At 41.6% G+C, this 22827-nt stretch overlaps 1 protein-coding gene across 1 annotated transcript in view; it reads right to left on the bottom strand.

Moving 5' to 3' along the window:
- Positions 1-21597, bottom strand: part of LOC109039659 (uncharacterized) — a 45663-nt gene extending 24066 nt beyond the window's left edge. The window contains exon 1 of the mRNA XM_019055250.2: positions 21473-21597. Within this exon, the coding sequence (XP_018910795.2) occupies positions 21473-21545 (73 nt within the window). The 5' untranslated portion in view covers positions 21546-21597. The remainder of the gene's footprint in view (positions 1-21472) is intronic.
- Positions 21598-22827: the final 1230 nt, after the last annotated feature.

Here is a 22827-nt window from a genome sequence, read left to right as displayed (position 1 = left end):
AGAGCGTCGTGCCGCAATCAGACGCTGAATTTAGCACCTGAATGTGGAAGTCAACAGTCATCGCCCAACGGCTGAAATTTAGCAAATTCGAGTTATTTTCATCCAGATGTGTATCAAATCTACTCGAATAGTTCAGACAAATTCAAAATTGGTCCGATGGTTGCTGAGAATCGTTGCTGAATTTTGCGCGTCACGCGCAAAATTCAGGCATCGGGCCGATGACTTCCACATTCAAGCCACATTCAGCTTCCATCCCTTTTTATTTTCGTTGCGTATTTCTATATTTTCACGATGGCTGCCAAAACTGAAACAGCCACCACCCTTCGTTTATTCTGCATGCGGTTGAGCGGCATGCCACGTCGATGCGCGTCGTATGCTGGGTCGCATCGAGTCGTAATTGGGCGGCTAAAATATGGTGAAAATGTTACGTCTTTGTGCGTTTAGAGTGTATGACCTGAGGTATTATTTTTGTCTCGCTCACTGGTGCGGAGACCTCCAGACAACGACCTTCCGCCGATCACGCATGTCTCAACGCTGACTTGAGCTGTACAAGAGCATTGTAAAATGTATCTAACCTCAACTGTGCACTGAAAAAAAATCGTTTATTCATACCTTAGTTTGGCTTATGCGGAACACTAGATGGTTTCCTTTTCAAAACGGTTCAATGGGGATAAAAAAAAATCAATAGCCAAGGTTCCTCAGGGAACCTCGAGGGTTCCATTAGGTAACTTTGGCTGCCCCATGGGTTCCTTTTGGTCTTTTCACTCATTTCCAAGGGACCCATAGATCTCCATCTATTTGGTTTCAATGAGTCCCCATAAAATCCTCATGGGAACTCACTGGAATCTCATTAGACTTGCTTGTAATTCAAGGAATTTGGCTTAAAAATCACGATTAAGGCATTGAGAAACTCTACCTTTCACATTTAACTTCCTAATCAGTATAAAAAATAGTGCGCATTTTTAAGCTTCTTCCTCAAATAATACTTGGCGAAGACGTAATTTGTCACAGATAAGTCACCTTGATTTCACGACTCCACTCGCAAGGAAAAATGGCCACCATCGTGTGACACACTCCTCACTGTGCCAAAACGATCTTATAGGGATTTTAAGGGGACCCATGGGGACTTTGTGGGGGACTCATGGAGATTTCATGGAGACCTATTAGAACCCACAGGATGCACCTGTGGGTCTCTACATGAGGTAGATGATAAGGCCAGGAGGAACCCATGGAGAAGTCAGAGTGACCCAAGGGAACCCTCAAGGCTCCCAGAGGGACCTTGTTTCTTGATTGTCTATCCTCTTGGGGCCCAGGGCCAATTCCCAATAAATATCATCATCGGAACCCATGCAATATTCTCATGGAACCCGACCGTTTTGACGAGGCAAATAAAATCATTAAAACAAATAATTCTACTCACTATATTTACTGAATCATTAATAATGAAACTTATGGCTTATGCTCTTCAGAGAATTAGAGAACTAGGGGGCTGTGCCGTGCCCCCTGGCCGCTACGTGGCCCAACCTACAAAGGGCGCTTCGCGCTCCCTTAGGCCCGCGTCGACAAAAGAACATCCATGAAATATGAAAAGATTTCAATATCCGACTCTCATTTGTCCAATCTATCTCTGGCCGGGAATGTTCAGCGGTAAAAACTGTGAATCGATAGTCTTTACCCCAAAGTTCTTCCTATATTTACTGAATAATCATTTGAAAAGTTTGGAGGAAGCTTGTTTTGCTCGACTCCGTCACATATTTTCTTTGCGGGCCATAAGTAAAAGGTTCTTGATTGGAACCCAGGGCCGGATTAAGGGGGTGGCAAATTTTGAACTTTTTTTAAATGTAGGTATAGAAAATTCGAAACGAGAAAAGGCGACAAAATCTCTAATTTCCTGAGAGTATAGTAATTTCTACTTTTGTCGTCTTTCGGTGATACAAGAGACAGCACCTTTAATTGGTCGAGTTAAGAAAGAAACCAAACACGCAATTTGGCCTGGAACGGCGCGACTTAGAGAGAAACGATGACGAGGACTTGAGATAAAAAGGAGAAGCCCTCGGCGCGGCGATCGGCATGTAACACATATTAGTCCCTACATGACTGCACAAATACTTCACGCATTGCGGCAAACACAGTGCGATCAGCGTGAAACGCAGAGCGCCTACAAGACTGCGTGAATACTTCACGCACTGCGCCAAACACAGTGCGATCAGCGTGAAACGCAGAGCGCCTACAAGACTGCATGAATACTTCACGCACTGCGCCAAACACGGTGCGGTCTGCGCGGCCGCGACGGTGGAAGTTCCGTGAACTGTTGTTAGTAGTGTTGACAGGGCTTTCCCAAAAAATGTGTTCAACACAAGTAAACGCGTCTTATGCACCCCTCCCCCTCTGGCACGTTCATTTGATGGTTTTCATTGATGTTTCAAAACGATTGAGAGGGGGGCGGCAAACTACAGGCGGCTCACGGGCGGCAAGTAGGTAAATCCGGCCCTGTTGGAACCATAAGAGTTTTGGGGTTTTCGGGTCTGTGTTTGCGCACGGGAGTTGCGCATTGACGTCGGATAACCTGGATGGAGAGCGCGCCGCGGTGTGTCGGCCCGGACTAATAAGGCGGAGACAAACTTGCCGATTCATTCGGGCCGGCCACCGGGTTATTAGTCCGAAACGGGAAGCCATTAACGTCATTAATTACTGTCGAAACGTCGCGTCGCGCGTCACGCCGCGTGTCGAACCCAGGTTAAAATTCGCACCACCTTCCACGTGACACCGGCGGGCTGAGTATTGAAATTGATAGACAAAGCTATAGATAAAGGAGACAAAAGAGATATTAAGGGATCCTATTGGTAGAAGCGGGTGGCTGCAATGGACAAAGGACTAGGTGATAGACTAACTCACAGCAACCCACAGAGACCCGATAGTTAGTCCATCATTTTCTCCCTTAGTCTATAAGAGCCACTCATTTCAACCAATAGGATTGCTTTATACTCCTTATGTCTTCTTTGTCTATTGCTTTGTCTATCAATTTCAATAATCGGCCCGCAAGGGACTGATTATTGAATGATAGACAAAGCGATAGACAAAGAAGACATAGAGAATAAGGAGCGATCCTATCGGTTGAGACGGGTGCTTCTCATAGACTTAGGGGGGAAATGACGGACTAACAGTCGGGTCTCTCGTGGGTTGCCGTTAGTTAGTCATATACTTACCTCCTTTGTCCAATCCAACCATCTATTTTAACCAATAGAATAGTTTCATTTTTCCTCTGTCTCCTATTTCTATCGCTTTGTCTATTAATTTCAATAATCAGCCCGCAGTGGCGTGGCGTGATTTGTGATATATCGATTGATCTGCCATTTAAACCTATGGAAAAGGATCGATAGACAGGGTGTTCACAACGAACACCTAAATAATCGATTCTTTACCATAGCTTCAAATGGGCCGAATATAGCTGAGCCAATCAGACATGAATCTCCCACTGGCTATACTGCTCCTCAAAGAGATATTCAAATGGAAAGCATCGACTAGAAATTAGTGCACATACAAGTAAACAACCTCCAGCCGTCCACAGACTTGACGAAACTGCCAACGAAAGGACCCTAAGCCTCCGTATGAATTCATTGGCGGATCCAGCAAATTGGCAACGTTGTTTTTCTCCATTTAAAACAATGGAAATGTATCGGTTCTTGGAGGGATCAGGTGCTCTGACAAGAATCGATTGATTAACATAGGTTTAAATAGAGGAAATCCGGTGTTGCCAAATTGCTGCAGGATCCGCCGCCGCTGCGTACGATCGTTTCCGACTGGTAGCGCGTGGGTGTGCTGTGGATTCTTGGCTGTCTCTCTGAGGAGGAGGGAATTTTGAGTACACTTGCTCCAGTTAAGTGGTTTTCTTGGCAAAGTTCACGGTTGCGCCTTGCGCACGAGGGGAATGAAACAGAGCGGATTGTCGCACCTCTGGACATGGGCCATTGGAACGGCAATGGACTATTCTTTGCAGTTATGCTAGTTTCTTACTTTGTTCAGCAAATCTAGGTTATTATGCAACGCTACCACTGCCAGACGTCGCGTCTCAGTCTGGCGCCACACAGTGAAGCGAGTTTATTTGACGAGATGGACAAATCGTGGACACTTCAAAAAACTTATCTCCTCGTTAGTACAGAAAGTAGAAGTTTGAAAATTATTTTTTCGAATTTTTCTCTTTTTTTGGAGAAAACAGCACTCATACTGCCGTGCTAAGGAAAAACGCCGTATGAATATTCGAGAATTGCCAAATTCCCACCGATAAAATGTTTACTTTTGAGAAAAGTTATCAATATTTTTTCATGAAATTTTCAGATAATGTAGATAAAATTGCGAAAAAAATTATCTGATAAACTGAAAGAAAAATATCGATAAAACTAGCAAATTCGTGTTTTATCCAAGAAAATTAGGCAAGGCCTGAAGGTTCATACGGCGTCTTTCCTTAGCACGGCAGCATAAACGGATTCAGACACCTCAACTGGGGGAGGGGTGGCCCAAGGGCCTCTTCCAGAAAATTTTTGAATTTTTGGAGCATCTAATATTAATACGAGAATTACCAAATTTAAGCGTCTTTCTTTCTTCTTTCCTATATTTCTTCCGTCCTTATTCCTCCTTTTTTTCTGGCGAGGGGGAGGGGAGGGAGCCGCCCCCCCCCCCCGAATTTTAAGGGGTGTCATAACACCCCTTAAAATTGATAATGTGACGGAGTGAACATGAAACTTGGCAGATTTAGCCCAATATTCCGACCTCTCCGAATGGTTTGTTCCATCGTGCGTCGGGACGCTAGCTCAGGCCGGGACTCCAGCGTGGAAACGGTGCGGAGCGGTGCGGCGCGAGCGGCAAGCGGTCGGGCCATTCAATCAACAAAAGTGTTGAAAATGGAGCGGAAAACTATGTAAGCTTCCTGCAGTATGTCTTGCCGTCCTCGCCTCGTATATGTAGATACAACATACATTAAGATTACAGTTTCCAATGCGTAGCAAGTAAATCAAGGGTTATATTTGAAATCCAAATTTTCTGGGGGGGGGGGAGGGGGAGCAAAAAATACCATTCCAAATTCCAGAGAGGCCCAACTCTTCATGGCTCCTCCTCAACGAACCTTAAAACCCGTCAACAATAATGATGTTTGATTCAATCTTTTTTTCATTTTTTTTTCCACCAAAACTTGCAAATGGTAAAATTGACATACAAAACCAGAATCAATTTTTTAATGGTTTTTATCGCATTTTTTTACTTGAACTTATCCTCGGTAAATTATACCTGGAAAACTAACCAAGAAAGTGTTCCTAAACCATAAACTCAAAATATATTTCCTTTAAACATTATGAGTTTCTAAAAGTGTTTCTCTCTCTGTCTCTGTCCCTCTCTTACAGTCATTGCTACTCTTCCTGCGTTCAAAGTAGGCCACTCACGGTGATGCGTTGGGAAAATACGTTTCAATTCCTGTAATCCACGAGACCTGATAGTAATAATCTTGGCCTCAATTCCAATTACAAGATGAAAGCTTGAAAGTAACGACGAAAAACCGTAGATCGCACTTGGAAGTGCGCAACCTGGTCAATTGTCATTCCTACTCTGAAGGCGACAATGTCGAGGTATGACCCAACGATAATTGGAATGAAATTACCGGCAGTCGTCGACCGTCGCGTCGCGTCGGCGCGGCAATGATTTCAACTCAATAATTTGTGAAGGGTAATTAATATCCGCTAAACTGCTAAAATAATTGAACGCGCAATAAGCGCAACAATTATTCCGATTACTCGTGGTAATAAGACAACGGCAGCGTCCTGGCCACCAACCGCGGTGACACGCGAACACGCCACCGCTAAGTGGGCACGACACTGGAAACTAGGGATGGCGTTTTTTGATCGATTTTTTGAAAAATCGATGAAATCGAATCGACTTTTCGAGGTCGATTATAAGTCGGAATCGATTTTTTGAGCCGAAATCGAATTATTGAAAAAAAAAAAAAAAAACATAGAGTACATAGAGTCGTAATGTAAAAATGGGAGAGCTGGCGCCATGTTCTGCTCGACGAATTCCGAGCCCGATGTGCGCCGAGTTCGGGTCGCTTTTTCGATATATTTTCGATCCAAAATGGCGGTGTGGAATACTTGGTGCTTCCTATCTTTTTTGTTTACTTCGGATGGCCAGGTGCCCGTGTATCGAAAACAATCGATCATGTATCGAAAAAGTGACCCAGCGTCACACAGGAGTCTCGGAATTCGGGACATGGAAAATGCTTAAAAGTGGCGCCAGCTCTAACACTTACATTACGACTCTATGTACACGGAAAAAACAAGACTAGTGTTGAGCACTACTGGCCGTTTAGTGGGGAGTAGTTGAGGGCTGGCGTCTAAGCGCTGTACAACTCAACACCGGAAGGCAGTTCAGGTGGGCACTGAACATGAGTAGTGCTAATCAGATGCCGCGAGACGTAGTTGCGCTTAACAGGTGTAAATTCACCCATGAGACGTCGGAGTCACGATAGCCTGGTGGTAACGCGCTGGTCTTCCACCGGCGCAACCCGAGTTCGATTCCAGGCGGAGGCGATTCATATTTTACGCTCGCTCCAAAGTCACTTTAGGGCTTGACACTACTTTTTCCTTAGTGACCCAGCCTCGAGCTGTTTAGTGCCCAGCACTCCTCTGACTTGCTGGCTCCATTTGATCTAACCCTCGTTAGTGCCCAGCACTAACATGTAGGTCCCAACCCTAAGCTCGTTTTTTCCGTGTACTCTATGAAAAAAACTACATTGATCAAGGTAATTTCAATTCAAACGCCGCGCCGCACAATGGAGCGAGTCAACAGAAGAGTTTGAACATGCTTTTTTGGCTTAAAACTGCAAACTTCGATGTCTATTTCGTCAAATTCCAAAAAAGAGGTGTTCCGTGTAGAAAATTTGACGGGAAAACCAATTTAACCACATTTAAAACAACAACATTACATATTGATGTAGTCATACGCTTTTAGAGTTTTTAAATCATGTCCGACCTGTCATTGACTCGATCCACTGTGAGCCAGTCATTTTTTTCCAGGGCCCCTCAACCCGAAACGTACGAATTCGTCCGAAATTCTGAGAGCATGTGTTCTAAGGCTGACCTCTCTATTGGAAACATGTTGGGAAAAAGTTGAGTTGTGTGCTGATTTGGCAAAGGCGTACTGTATTTGGTGTAGGCACAAGTAACAATGAGTGCACGCCCTATGGTGACATTTCGAAGACTCAACTGTCCTTTAAATAGATCAGATTTCACGTTACATGATTGAAATCTTGCATTTGCTTAGAGCAACAGTAGACTTACAGTCAACGCCGTCTTGACCCAAGCTTCATAGACTTGGGTCTTAAGACTCATATAACACATATAAGATGGTAATGAGTTATAGGAATAGGTAAAACTAAGAGCAAAGGAAGTAAGAAACGGAAAATAAAAAGGAGGAAAAAGGAGGGAGAAAAAGAACAAGAGTAAGGATAAGAGGAACGAGGAGTAGAAAAGGATGAACAAGAAGGAGAAGAAAAAATTAAAAGAAAAAGAAACAGGGAGGTGGAAGTGGAAGAATAACAAGATAAACTGCTACCAGAGGTGCAGGATTTTTCCCAAGGTCTACTCTACTGCCGTAATAGCGAAGAGAGCAGTAAGGGTCAAATTTTTGAAATCGAGTTTTCTTCAAAATTCGTCTAATCTCTTTTCGATGAAATCACTGAAATATTAAAACAGCAAAATTCATCTTATTTTCATGAAAACGAGGCAAAGGAGAAAGCCATATAAACCCTCAAAAAATGACGTAGTACTACAAGACTACAGTAAGTGACAATATTCCTTCAGAGAGTCAATGAAAACAGTGCTTTCAAGTAAAGTGCCGCTCTCTTCTGCCAATTTCTAACCTGAAAATGTGTTTGTTGTGTGTCCAAAACGCAACCACGAAAGCATGCAGGAGATAGCACTTACGGCTGTCTTGCCTAACAATAACCTAGCATGTAAATGAGAAATACCCTTTTTATGCAGGGCCGGATTAAGGGGGTGGCCACATGGGCCGCGGTCCATAGCGGCAAATTTTGCAATTTTTTTTAAATGTATGCATAAACAAAATTGTGTTTGTGTTTTTAAAGAATTTTTAGAGAATAAACAAAATTACAAACGAGAAAAGACGACAAAATCTTTCGTTTCCTGAGAGTGTAGTAATTTCTAATTTTGTCGTTTTGCGGGTTTACTAGAAACAGCAACTTTAATTAGTCGAGTTATGAGAGAAATCAAACTCGCAATTTGGCCTGGAGGGATCAAAGAGGACGAAGACTTGAGATGAAAAGGAGAAGCCCTCGGTGCGGCGCGGCGGTCGGCATGTAGCACATATCAGCGCCTACGAGACTGCATGAATACTTCACGCATAGCGTCAAACACAGTGCGGTTGACAGCGGTCGACGTGTAACGCAACGCATAGCGCCTACAAGACTGGAGGAATACTTCACGCATTGCGTCAAACATAGTGCGATCAGCGCGGCGCGGCGGTGGAAGTTAAAATTACTAAACCACATTCATGTTTGTTCTTTCATAATTTTCTCGTTCATTTCTTATAAATGGACTGCATTTTGCAATTTGGACCTATAAAGTCTGGCTCATGTGAAAAAACACTTATGTGCATAGAGAAATACTAATGGCACATACGTTGTTTTTAAACCGGACCGGAATTTATAGGTCCAAATTGCAAAATGCAGTCCAAATGGAAAGCCTTGTCCACACAGAGATATGTTCACGGAACTTAACTTTTGCGCCAAGTTCCGTAAATTTTTGCCAGTACTGTTGACAGGGCTTTCGGAAAAAATGTGTCCAACACGAGTAAACGAGTCTTACGCACCCCTCTCCCTCCGGCACGTTCACTTAATGGTTTTTACTGATGTTTCAAAACAAATGAGAAGGGGGCGGAAAAATTTAGGCGGCCCATGGGCGGCAAGTATAAGTAAATCCGGCCATGCTAGTGATTTCAACATTATCGTTTAAACTAATAATAAAATTAAGTTGTAGAGATTTGGAGAATGGAGAGGGAAGAAGGTATTGAATGGAAGGAAGGGAGCGTTCATAAATTACGTGGCGCGTGGCGCAGTTTTAGATTCGAAAAATAAAGTGAAACTGTTGAATATTGGCGTTCACTTAATGGTTTTTATTGATGTTTCCAAACAAATGAGAAGGGGCGGCAAAATACAGGCGGCCCATGGGCGGCAAGTAGGTTAATCCGGCCTTGTTTTTATGTAATTGAAGTAAAATTCGATTGATTTCGATGAAAAAAAGTCGATTTTTAATCATCCAGACGATTTCTAAGAGTCCTTCGGATGCTCAGTGGCAGTTTGACGACGGAGGCTTCTTTCAATAAAATTTTCCGGTCAGAAGCTTCTGAGCCCGTTTTCGCTAAACTTCATTTTGGAACTTACTGCTTCCCTCGGAGGGTATGGATTCGATCGACATGAATCGATCGAAAAATGAAAACGTGAATCGATTGACATGAATCGATCGACGCCGATTCAATCGACAAATTGTTAAAAAAACCGGTGTCGATTCGATCGACATGAATCGATCGAAAAATTAAAACGTGAATCGATCGACGTGAATCGATCGACAACCGTGAATCAATCGACAAATCCGTGAGTCGATCGACAAATCGGTGAGTCGATCGACAAACCCGTGAGTCGATCGAATTTTGTCGATCGAATCGGTGTCGATCGATTCACGTTTCCATTTTTCGATCCATTCATGTCGATCGAATCGACACGGGTGCTTTTAAATTAACTGTCGATCGAATCGGTGTCGATCGAATCGGTGTCGATCGAATCGGTGTCGATCGAATCACGTTTTAATTTTTCGATCGTTTCATGTCGATAGAATCGACACCGGTTTTTCAACAATTTGTCGATCGAATCGGTGTCGATCGATTCATGTCGATCGAATCCATACCCTCCCTTCCCTCGCTATCACGGCAGTATTCACGGTGCCTCCGACTCCTGTCTTTGATCCTCCCAGATTTTCCGACAGAGTTTTCTCACGACGGCGACGCGCGACAACGCGGGATGCGGCAACGGAGGGAATGACATAACTGATTAGCTTCCATGATTCAATTCCTCCTTCCTCGTCTTACAACCTGCTGGGAGGCGCGTCCCATTTTTATTGGCCGCAGCCGCAAGATCATGAATGGGTGTTGAGATTCTCTACTCCTCGGCTCTTCGCGCGGTGATCCAAGTGTCCTTGAGAGTGATGAATGGAGCCGATCGTAGGACCGCGCGCGGCGTGGCGTCGCGTCGCGTCGCGATACGACGCCGAGGTTCACTTGCACCGCGGTCCACGCGGTGTCGCATCATTACCGCCGTCGTCTTGAAAAGTCCAACACGGAAAAATGAAATTGCTGATTTGACGATTTTGTAATTGAAAAAAGTGTCTGACATGTTTCACTGAAGATTTCACAATAAAAAATCCTAAGTTAAGCAGTAATAAGCACCCTCGTGGTGGAGGGGCTTGGAGGACAAGGCGCATAAGTGCAGCTGTTTAAAAAAATTGAGATATTCATGAACTCAACTAAAACTAGTTTGAAAGTTCATTCTGAGGGAAACTCACAAGTGCAATCTAACTTTAAATCATCAAAAAGTGATTTTAAACTTCCTTTCGCCGTAAGACTCCTTGTAATTTTGAAACTTTAAACAATGTATACCTCGAAATAGCAAAAACTGCGCTTATGCGCCTTGTTCTGCAAACCCCTCAGTTGTAGGTTCAGGCAATTCTTCAGCACTTTGGAGCACTATTAAATGCTGGAGAATCATCTTAAAAGGATAGGTTTTTTATATGAACTGACCTAGAAAGTTCCTGGCCCCCCAATTTCAAAAATTTTATTTTACCTAAATATTTCAAAGTTAAGAGTAGAGATGACTCCTTTTCGCCACACGGATTAATTTATGTGTATGGCTTTATACATTTTCTCAGATAAGGTCGGCCGTGAAACAAGAATTCATGCACTATCTTGGAAAATCAATAGCATGACTGAGTACGTGAAGTGACTGTTCAAAAGGTTATAACTTACACCATGGCAAGGGTAGTTAGTAAGTCAAAACCGAGATGGATTCAATTTTAACCAGTTAGCGTGCCTCACCTGCAACAGTTACACAAACAAAATTCCACTATTAGTCAAAATTGTATTGGATCCGAACAAACAAAAAATTAATTTTTTTCATCCGATATTGTACGATGTCTCTCTCTGAAATTGTTACAGTGTTAAAAGGAAAATAATATACTCGAGCTCTCTACTCCAACGTATCAACTTGTCGTTTCTTAGACGCAATAACGTAGCTATGATTCAACGTTGCAAGATTTCAACTCGCAAATCGTATTCATAAGGAAACGGATGGGCGTTTCAACGATTTACCCTTTGACTACATGAAAAAATTGGGAACATTTTGAGCGAAATCGCACAGTCACATTCTATCAGGAAAATTAATTGTTTGAGTCGATTTTACATCATGCGGATGAAGTTTCATACGCTTTCTCGTCTAGAAAACGACGCACTATCTTAGTAACGTTGTCTCGCGGCTTTGTGCTGCTGGATCATAATGCTTGATATGCTTATTTTTAACGTCGGTGCAATTGCATAAACGACTGAATGAAGGAGCACTCAGTGTCTCCACCATTTTCACTGTTCAGATTTCAGTAGTGATATTTGAAAACCTCATAAGAGACAATGCTGCAAGAGTATGAAAGTAATGGCTGTTAGAACTGCGGACCGATTATTGAAATTGATAGACAAAGCGATAGACAAAGAAGACAAAAGGGATATGAGGATATTCTATTGGTGGAGGCGGGAGGTCGCAATGGACAAAGGAGGTAGGTTACATACTAACTACTAACTAACGGCAACCCACGAGAGACCCTGTAGTTAATCCATCATTTTCCCCCTTAGTCTATGACAACGACCCGTTTCAAACAATAGGATTGCTCCATACTTCCTATGTCTTCTTTTTCTATAGCTTTGTCTATCAATTTCAATGATCAGCCCGCTGGAATCGGAAAGGATCGGAGGAGACACGGCGCGGCGCATGGCGTTGTGGCGCCCATGCGTGGCTCTCCCACAATATTTGTTTTAAATTGCGAGTCACGTGGCTGATTGTGAGCTGATGGGAGTGTTGTAGCGCCGCGCCGAGCCGGGAGTCCGTGCAGATCAACGTTACCTAATTATTATAACACCGGTTATAGTATGCGGTAGTGATGCGATGCCCATAGCCCATCCGCGGTCGTCGTCCCCCCCCCCCCCCCCCCATCCGTCTACTATCCGGTCACCGATCGAAAAAACTTGCTCTTCCAGCAAGGTTGCCGGTTTCTCTACTCATATAATGTAAAAAGTGGGCGCTTTTACGACGTACTGAGTCTTGGGCTGATCTTCTTTAACGTAGTTTTGGTGTGTCTTCAGTGGAAAATGGAACATTTGGTTCTCAATGATATTTTCTCTTTTTTTACAAAAAATTACAAAAGAGGCTTGAAAGATTACTCGGGAAATTCCATGCTCATTTTATTCATAAAAGAATTAAAAGTATATTTTTTAAATTTAAAAGTTAGTTAGTTAGTTAGTTAATTTATTTATTTAAAGGCATTCAGCAACTTAGGCTATTAATGTCTTCACAAAGTATATGAAAGATGGGTGTATCAATTACCTTTAATAAATAAGTTTTATATACATTTTATATCTTTAATAAAATGAAAAATTTAATTTTTTACGACATTTTGGCGTTATTCTTTAAATTTACGAAGGCAATATAAAATATTCATTTTAAAACATTCCTCGGAAAATGTCATCATGCTTGAATTATTCCATGAAATTTTTTTTTAACTTAGAGGATATTTTGGTAAGTCGCTTTGGAAAGAAAGAAAAATAAAAAAAGAAGAAGAAAAAATTTTGGTGGTTTGTAAACATTTTTTGATTTTTTTTTTGCAGTTATAAAATGTCAGTTAAAAATAGAGATTTTTTTGTTTAATATTTCATTTGAGACTATTTCATCAACCGTGTTTGATCATTAAAAAAAAAAAATACAATAATTTTAATTGCTCACAAAACGAATAATCTTGAAGATTTTAATTTCCTCTCTCCTTTTTGAATGCGAATTACGAAGCTGCACCGCATGGTAAAATTTGCAGATTTATTTTTAAACTAATGACATTAGGTATAGACATGATCATAGTTGTAGCAAAGAAATCTTGAAACATTCTATGTTAACAATTACACAAATCATCAATTTACTGATAATGCTGCATCCCATAATCCCAGTTTCTCTTTCACTTCAATACATCGAAATATTCTAGACGTTAATGATTTATTGGACGATTCCTTTTTTGCCACATTTTGCAACAACCCCTTCACATCTCCACTCGATCTTAATTGAAGCAGTTGGTATTCAATTTATGCGGCTCGAACATTGACATCTCATTACGTCATTGTTATCACTTATTTCTCTCAGGATAAATTATACCACCATACTGTTTCGCTACGGGAGTCATCAGTAAGTGTATTTCACTATGAGGCGTAGCTCATGTGAAGAAGCACTTACGGTTGTCTCTCATACTAGGGCAGAATAGTGCATTCAATATGTAAAGATCCTCTTGTTGTTGCTTTCTCCTTTATACAGGATGCTTGCATGTACCTTTGTTCCTTACTCTGCTGACATGATATTTAACTTAAGGAACTAATGTACTCTAGTTCTAGTTTATGCATTTCTCCAATTGTCTTCGTTTCGAATAGCGTTTCCATAACTTTCCCAATAGAGATGAACGGTAAGGAAGTTCGTTAATATGGAGCACCAAAGTTTTTTGATGCAGACAACCGAAATTTCGGTCTCAAAGACCAAACTTTAGTACAGCTGAGAGCTAACCGAAATGTGGCTCCTAAAATTGAAAACTTCTGTTGTCTGAACCGGCATTCAGTCCTTGCGACCAAGGTAGAGTGCAATTAGTTCGAGGCGAGAATGATCCGTTATCGATATGATCCCATTTGAAGCTGTGGTAAAGAATCGATTATTAAGGTGTTCGTTGCGAGTACCCTGTTTATTGATCTTTTTCCATAGGTTTAGATAGCAGATCAATCGATATATTGCAAAACACGCCACGCCACTGAGTAGTTCCTTAAGTTAAAAATCATTTCTCTACTACTTCACAAAGGAATATTTGCGCTTAAAATTTGAAAAAATATTTTTTGACGATTTTCTTTTCTTAAATGAGTTTTTACTTTTTACCCGTTTTCCTCTTTTGTTCTCACCGGGAAAAAAGTCACTTAGATCTAGAGTCCAGACTCATCAAAATTTGACAAGAAAAATACTCTTGAATTGATCGGATTTTTACATGAATCGAGAACCCGAATTTTTCCCGATTTAATTTATCCGGATTTCCTTTTAACTCAAGCAAAAATTCGATTGAATCAAGAGTATTTTTTCCTTGTCATCGATTTTTATAAGAGTCTAAGCTCTAGATGCAAGCGACTTTTCAGTTTTTTTTTTAAAGCATAGACAACACTTCCTCGATTTCAGTTTCGTTTCAGATTCGTGGACCCCCTATGGCTACACCTCTATGGAGCAACACGAGGGTCTCATCTGAGGGCACTAGCGACCATGTCTTCCGAACTTACGCAAGAAGAAATCCGCACCGTCGTTGCTAGTTTTCGTCTTGACTTAACGTTTAATTTATTTCATGCGCACCTCTTCCTCTCATCTCCGTGCCCTCCCATCTCGTCCAAAGCCTCGTCGTTACCGAACTGGCTCTGTTGTGCGTCGTTACGGAACTGTCTGCGTTGCACGTAAGAGTAAGTCGGATATTGTTGCGTGTGCGTTAAGGTAAATAACTCCTGGAAAGAATGTTCAAGAAAATAGTTTCCCCCCATTTAGGAACTGATTAAAGAGTTAAAAGTTGCACTTACGTTATATTACCGATTCCGCGAATACTGTTTCTGGAGACACGCCCGATAAAAAATTCAGTCGGGATTCTCTGTTCTTTATTTCGTGATCACAATATAATCGTTGGACAAAAATGTTGCAAAAATACTGCATCTACTCCGGCCTTTCTATGCAGCTCGCAGTCGAATCTCTCCACATTTTAAACCAGTGACTATACAGTTCTAATTGCTGCGCACTGCAGAATGACAAACTTCAACTTTCTTTAACGATTCTTTACGTTGCAATTACTTATGGCAGGCTGTGCTCAGCAGTTTTGCAGCGACTATTTACTTTGTTTTCACACGAAAATGTGTTTTGTTGATCCTGAGAAGTAACAAATTACGTCGCGTCGTAAGCTTTCTTTCTTTTAATAGCTCGATAGCGTTACCGTGAGCAGTTTAGGAATAGAGCCCCGGCCCCAGTGCGATCGTTGCAGGTTCCTTGAGTTCACAATGACCGGATTTCAGTTGGTTATGCACATTCACCGAGTCATAGTCGAGTCAACGAGTTTTGAGATAATTCATCGAAATTACCAATCAAGCTAAAGATTAGCGATAAAACACTAAAGGTAGATACTAGAAGGCTGGTTAAAGACTAGAAGGGATGAGAAAAATAAATTAACCTGATTTTTTTAGAACTTTTAGATTACATCACGAACTATATGCATACAAAGATAGATAGATGAGCTGGGCTTTGTTTTAAATTGGAGTTTGCGAAAAAATAACGTGCTTTGCTGGTTTGAACAATTATTTTGCACTTGCGGTTTGTTGGTCCTTTAAACCGGATTTATCTCAATATAGTCAGTGGCACTGATTCTACAGCTTGTAGAAATGTTGTGTTTGTCGGGTAGACATAGATGACATAGGTTAAAAAGTGGAGCGTGATTGGTCGGCTGTGCCTTATCGCTGCTTTATCGTGCCTTTGTCAGGTGGAATGGACGACATACTATCGGAAACTTAAGAGGTGCTTTTAGCTTGTCGTGAGTTCCATCCGACATAGGCACGACAAAGCAGCGATAAGACATAGCTGACCAATCATGCTCCACCCTTTAACCTATGTTATTTATGTCTACCCGACAAAAACAAAATTTCAACGACCAGGCTGGCAGGTATTCGTGCACAAAATTTGACCGAGAAAAACTCCGAAATCATTCCAAAAGTACGACCCTAGTGAGAATCGCAGAGCGCATGGCCTCTCCATTTGCAATATTCTTTCGAGTCGTACTTTTAAAACTGTTTGCCCTGCAATGCCCTACAGTGTCCTGCAATACCCTGAAATTCAGAAATTCAATTGATCGATCCTTTGCCTAATCGTTCTCCAAAGTGCTGAAGAACCAACTCAATGGTCCGTTTTTTCTATATGGGAGGTCCATGCTTTCTACAGTGTCAAGTGGGGGAATCTCCGTTTTCAAATTACCAGGTAATATCACCAATTTCAGTGCTCACTGTATTCGAAATCATCTGTAATTTCGTCCGATTTCTCTCGCAAAGCATCAGGCGTTTCGGAGACCAAAATGAGCGACGAGATTTTGCGGATGGTTTGGCAGCGATCGAATCTTCGGTGAGTCAGCAGAGAGCCACAATCGAATTTGTATCGGTTCTGCGGCATCGAAGGGCATCAAGGTTAAAATAGGTACAGCGCGAGGCGGCGCGGCGCCGGATGAGCTGTAACGGTGGCGTCGGGACGCTTCGGAGAGGTATTCGCCGAGCAAATAGCACCACAATTCTAAACGACCCTGTCACAGCCGACCAGCTTGTTCCGTAGCCTCTGGCGGACTTTTCAAACTGCACGTCCGCTTTTAGGAAATATTTTACAAGTTAATGGAACCCATAGAAGTACTAATTCAATAGGAAAATTTGACGTATTTCTGCCAAAAGGAACTATCTTCATTATGACGTTAGCCCTGGTGCATATATTCCTATGCGGGTCTCAGGGCTCATGTCTGAATGTTCCATTTGACAGAAATAGTCCAAATATACAATAGCGAACCTGTAATTACATTTAAAGGCTCAGTATTGCCATTTCAATTATTTCACTGCAGAAAAAGGGAGCTGCTCTCTGACTGGTCGGAACGCATTAGGATCTCATGAATAGTAGTGGCGTAGCCAAAAATTGTTCATGAAAGCAGAGGGGGTCATCGTTCAAAAAATTTTGATGGGAGAGGGGGTTCAAAGGTAAAAAATGCTTGAAAATTACAGAAATTTAAGTCTTTTTGGGAAAATGTCCCGGTCACAGGTGGAGGAGGAGGGGGGGGGGGTTGCACATCATCCCCCCCCCCCTCCACCCAAGGGCTCCCCGAGGAAAATTGTGGATGTAAAGGGTCATAGAGCGCCAGAGAGTGTTTAAACGACAAACATATATGTGTTGAAAGGTAAAAGTGCGTAATAGGCAACAGATCCATGAAATCCGATTAGAGGTGCCCTCCGCTAAGTTTACGGCGCAAAAAGTCATCTGAAGCCGATTTGTGTCCAATTTAATTGAGTTGAACGGATTATGAGACATTTTAATTCATTGTTAATGCAATCCTATTCGATAGAACCATCGAACTTAATACTTGACGTCAAAGGTCAGGCTGGTTCCGCGATTTCGTATCCTCTCCGCTCAGTTTGATTATGATACTCCCATTCGAACGTCACTGGTGCTTAAAGTTAGATGACCAGATGACTTTTATCCATGCGGATGTGTTCTTAATGCTCTGCTGTTATCAGGAAGCACATATGCGCTTATGTAAAGAGTAAGCACGTAAAAGTGACAGGCAACTCAGCGATTACCGCGGTGTCTCTACGTTCCTATCCGTTCGTTCAAGTCTCTCGACCATTATACATGCCTCGCTTTCTCCCCTAACGAAGTTTATTATATTAAGCATAGATAAAAGCCAGCTCAAGACGTGCTCGGAAAGGCATCGTAAACAAGATTTTTTTTAGGAAGACGAAGTAGAAGAAGAATAAGAAGAAGAAGAAGAAGAAGAAGAGGAAGAATAAGAATAAGAAGAAGGGAAAAGATGAGGATGACGAGGAAAAGAAGGAGGAAAAGAAGAAGAAAAAGGGAAAACAAGAAGAGGCAGGAGGAGAAGAAAAGGAAGAAGGAGATGAAGTAGAGGAGGAAGAAGAAAAGAAAGAGGAAGAAGAAGGAGAAGAAGAAGAAGAGGAAGAAGTAAGTAAAAGAGGAAGAGGAAGAAGAGGAAGAGGAAAAAGAAGAGAAAGAAGAAGAAAAGGAAGAGGAAACAGAAGAAGAAGAAGGAGAAGAAAAAGAAGAGGAAGAAGAAGATGAAGAAGGAAAAGAGGAAGAAGCAAAAGAAGAAGAAGCAAAAGAAGAAGATGGAAAAGAAGAAGATGGAAAAGAAGAGGAGGGAAAAGAAGAAAAGGAAACGAAGAAATAAGAGAAGAAGAAGGAAAAGAAGAGGATGGAAAAGTAGAAGAAGGAGCAGGAAAAAGAGCAGAAGAAGGAGAAAAAGAAAAAGAAGAAAAAGAGATGAGGAAAAAGAGATTTTAGATTGAGATTGAAGCAAGTTTATTTAGGTTGGCAGCAATAGAACCAACTGGTCCCAGAAGAAAAGAAGAAAGAAGGAAAAGAGGAAGAAGAAGAAGAAGAAGAAGAAGGAGAAGAAGGAGAAGAAGGATGAGGGGAAGGAGAAGAAGAAAGAAAATAAGAAGTAAGCACGAGACGGAGGCACTAAACTTTTCATGGCGTATAGCTGTTATTTTGTTATTGGAGTCCCAGGGCAATTTTACAACGATTCCGAACAATGAGGTGTAAATCTTTTGAAATCCATCCTCTCAAGCGCAAGGGGCAGAGGGATGGGAGGAGGGATTTTGCGAGGTTCCAATGAGCGTGAAGAGCACGGCATCACGATTTGCCTCGGATTAATTTGCTAAATGCATTCGGAAAGTGCGAATTTCATCAGCCAGCGACTCGCCATAAAAAAAAAACTCGCCGAGTTGCAAGATTTATGGCCTCAAATTGCCCCGCCCGGTTAAGAGACCTCGGCTATTATCCCATTAAACCCATCCAAAATTTGTCTTTTCCAGATGAACAAACGTAACTGCATTTCAACGTCATCAAATTTCCACTGGCGAACTATGTATAACGTTGATAGAAAACCGTTGAGCGTTTTTAATTGCAAATTGCACTAATTTTGCTTTTAATTACTTTCAATAATGGCAGGGTTATATTCCTACAGAAAATTGAATCGATTGAGTCAGTTTTGTAACCTCGGAATGGAGTTATGTCCCTTCGTCTGAGAAACGACAAATTACGAGAGTTGACGCAAAAATGCAACACATTAAGCTGAAAAAGGACACGCAAGGAATTTAAGAACTGCTCACGTTCATTTCAAATTTATTTCATTTGATATTATTTATATGAGGGGTGAACATTTGCAAAACTTTGTAAGTGTACTTAAAGTAATAAATTTTCTATAATTCGAAGTATCGCAGACGTTAAGCTCATGAACGAAAAGTCCAAAGATTTGTAATTTTCATTCATGAATCTATTGCCATTCGTTTCAAAATTTCAGTTTAATACATTTTAGCTTTCTCATTCTAGAAGAAAAAAGAATACATTTTACTTTTCCATGTGGAGGTGAATTTGATGCTTTTACGATGAGATGAGTTTCCTTAAAAATACGAATGCCCCAATAAAATAATCATTTTAGAAAAATTATTATTATTTTAGAATGGAACTGGCATGGAGCTGGAAGATTGCTTTATGATACCAATGAAGGCTCTTAAATGATCCATCGTTTTGAGTCCAACTCGTCACAATAAAGCAAACACTTATTGAATTTATTTCGATACGACAACACAAGACATATCCCTATTTCAACTATACAATAGATATCATTTTGATGTCTTACTATGCTGCCTTAAACTTTCAACAATCGGCCATCAGTAAATAAAAAGAAGCTTTTATGAAGAACTTTTTAGAATGTCTCAACTACATTTTTTTCTTTTTTTCTGATGGTTTATCTGCATTTTGAATAATTAAAAACAGCGGATGATGCCGCAAAATTACAGTGCTCTGTTCCCGATTGTTATGAAGTTGATCAGTCCAAAAATTATCTTTACTGGTGTCCGTCTCCGGGGAAAAACAATGCTCCTCCTCGGCCCAGACCGAGTTGTTTACAGCGCCAGTAAAACGATTATGTGTGTGTTCGTATATAAGGATGAAATTTTAGCACTCAAGAAAGCATCGGTGTCAGGAATTCGTTGAAATATCGACAATTTCCCAAAATTAAGATTTTTTTCTGCACTAACAGTTGCGCACTGCTACACAAGCGTGGCCACAAAAACAACAGTCCAGAGAACTGACTATTTGAATCGATATACAAAGCTATAGACAAAGAAGACAAAAGGGAAATGGAGCGATCCTATTCGTCAAAACGGGTGGTTTTTATAGACTTAGGGGCAAAATGATGGACTAACTGAGGGGTCTCTCGTGGGTTGCCGTTTGCCAGTCGATTACTCAACTATCCATCGATACCACCCCGCCCCCACCAATAGAATTGCTTCAAATTCTCTTTGTATTTTTATCTATAGCTTTTTCTATTAGTTCCAATAATTAGCCCGCAGGATGGATTCGAACTCGTCACTTTTACTATTTAAAGTCTTTCTAACTAAAGATATTATCTACCAGTTTCAGGAATTTTGCACCATCGAACCAGTTATTTCCTACCACCACTGTCACGCATCAACCAAACATCGACTGTGCCCCACACACTTTCTATTCAAGATTATTTTTTCCAAATCTTCGCAAAAATTTACTCAATGCACGAAAAATTTCAAAAAAATATCGGGAAATTAATGATAGATATGTCGTAGACAAAAGCAAAAACATTTGGTTCGTTATTATCTCACGCGATTCATGTGTATTTATTTTCATCGTTGAGCTCACTGTTTGACCCACGTGTGGTACTGGATAAACGTGCTTTAGTCACAATTGAGGTTAGGATTTTTTCTCCTTCTGTCTCACTTACCCAACCATTTCATCCGCTCACCGCTGGAGGCTTGAGCCATACCTTATACTTTTCCACCGAAATAAAGGGTGATCCAGGGTTAAACGGTCAGACTGCAGAGGCCAAAACACCCCCATATCCTCTCTTTAAATTGAGATTTAGATTTTTTTTAGATCACTCATGAATTCAGAGCATACAAAAGTACGGGGGAGTACAAATTTTCATGAGATTACCACAATCGTTGCCAAAATTTAGGAGAAACGATTTAATTTCCGAAATTTGGGGGGGGGGGGGGGCTGTAGCTCTGAATAGGGGCACTTTTTGAAAAAACTTTATAAAACAAAAAAGTCTTATTTCAACCCATAAAACGCGCACCTGCAGTCTGGCCGTTTAACCCTGGATCACCCTGTATAGTATCAAAAGCACCCTTATTTCCTTCGCAACATTTGCCGTCAAATTTCACGTGATTCGTGTCCTTCCGCAGCTTTTTCGATCCATCGTCGAAAAATTGCGATTTCAATTAATTAAAAATTACGGAGACAGAGTTATGAGCAAACCTTGAGAAACGAAGTATCCAAATGCGAGTAATTGAACGAACAATTGACACAACACAGAACCCAGCTGCAGCATGGCGATGCTGCAATACACGACTGCGGCCAGCGCTGAATATGTAACTTGTAACTTAGCAGCAGAGAGAGTGGCCCCCGTCTCTCCACCTTCCACCCCACCCCGCCCCACCTCCTCCCTGCACCTGAGCGCCGCACGGCACGGCACGGCTCCGCGCCGCGCACCGCACCGGGTCTAAATATTATGTAAACATTGCGAGTCCTTACGCCTCCCCCCCCGGCCCCCTCTCCATGATTTACTTCCCTTCGCCTCACCGGCCAACCCTGAAAGTCCACCATGGACCCTCAAAAATTCACAATAGACTGGCTTTGGCTACGTCATAGCTACGTCATAGCTACGTCATATCTACGTCACCGATGCCTCAAACGTTGAAGTCATTAATTAAAGTAATTAGCATTCAATTAGCAGAATTTGCCAAGGAATACAACACAGAAAACACACCACTAGACAAGGGAAGAGTTAGACCCCTGAAAGACATTTTACCTCACCGAAATTAGAAAATGGAATCGACCAGAAGAATTCTAAATTTTCATGGTTCCGGCCACCCTCGAGGGGTAAAAGGGGGGGGGGGTCGGTCGTGACTTTAAAAGTTGGGGTTCCCTTCAAAATATTTAAATTATTTCGTCGAATTTACAAAGTAAGAAAAATTCCACCCCAAATCGATACCAAGAGATCCAAAATGGGACCTTGTTCTTTTCAGAGTATTGACCCCCAAAGGCGAGGAACAGGGCCCACTCCCCAAAATTCAGTATGACTGAATTAACGTAGAGGCTTAAGATGAAAATGTCTCACTAGCCTTATTGCGTTCACCAGAAATCCGAATTTGGTAGTCCCGCAGCCCCCCGAACATTTTCTGATGTGCTACAGGGGACCCCTGAACTTGGAAGATTAACACTATTGCGGACCCTCTATATCACGTAAGAAAATGTTTGAGGCACTTCTGGATTGTGAAATTTGGATTCCTGATGGTCAAACATAATGTGAAAAATCGTTTTCCTGACCCCCACCTCCAAAACTGCGGACTGACTTCGTACAACCTACAACAACCAAGAAAAAAGCCCATTACGGGTGTGGTCTGAAACACCCTGTATGGTCCAATTCCACATTGATCCCTTACTTCAAACCGAGCTAGATGTATGTATAGAAGGTTTGGGATAAATGCGGTTGTTGGCCGAGGAGGAGGTGGTAATAAAAACTTCATTAAATTAAGAATATATCAGAAGAAAACTTCGGGAAAATCAGCTTACTGATTCCCCCAATGACAGGAAATTTTTACACATTACAA

Source organism: Bemisia tabaci, chromosome 2, assembly GCF_918797505.1.
Source record: "Bemisia tabaci chromosome 2, PGI_BMITA_v3".
NCBI classification, from domain to species: Eukaryota; Metazoa; Arthropoda; class Insecta; order Hemiptera; family Aleyrodidae; genus Bemisia; species Bemisia tabaci.
Note: the sequence above shows the minus strand (reverse complement) of the source record. Positions and strands in the feature narration are given on the sequence as shown.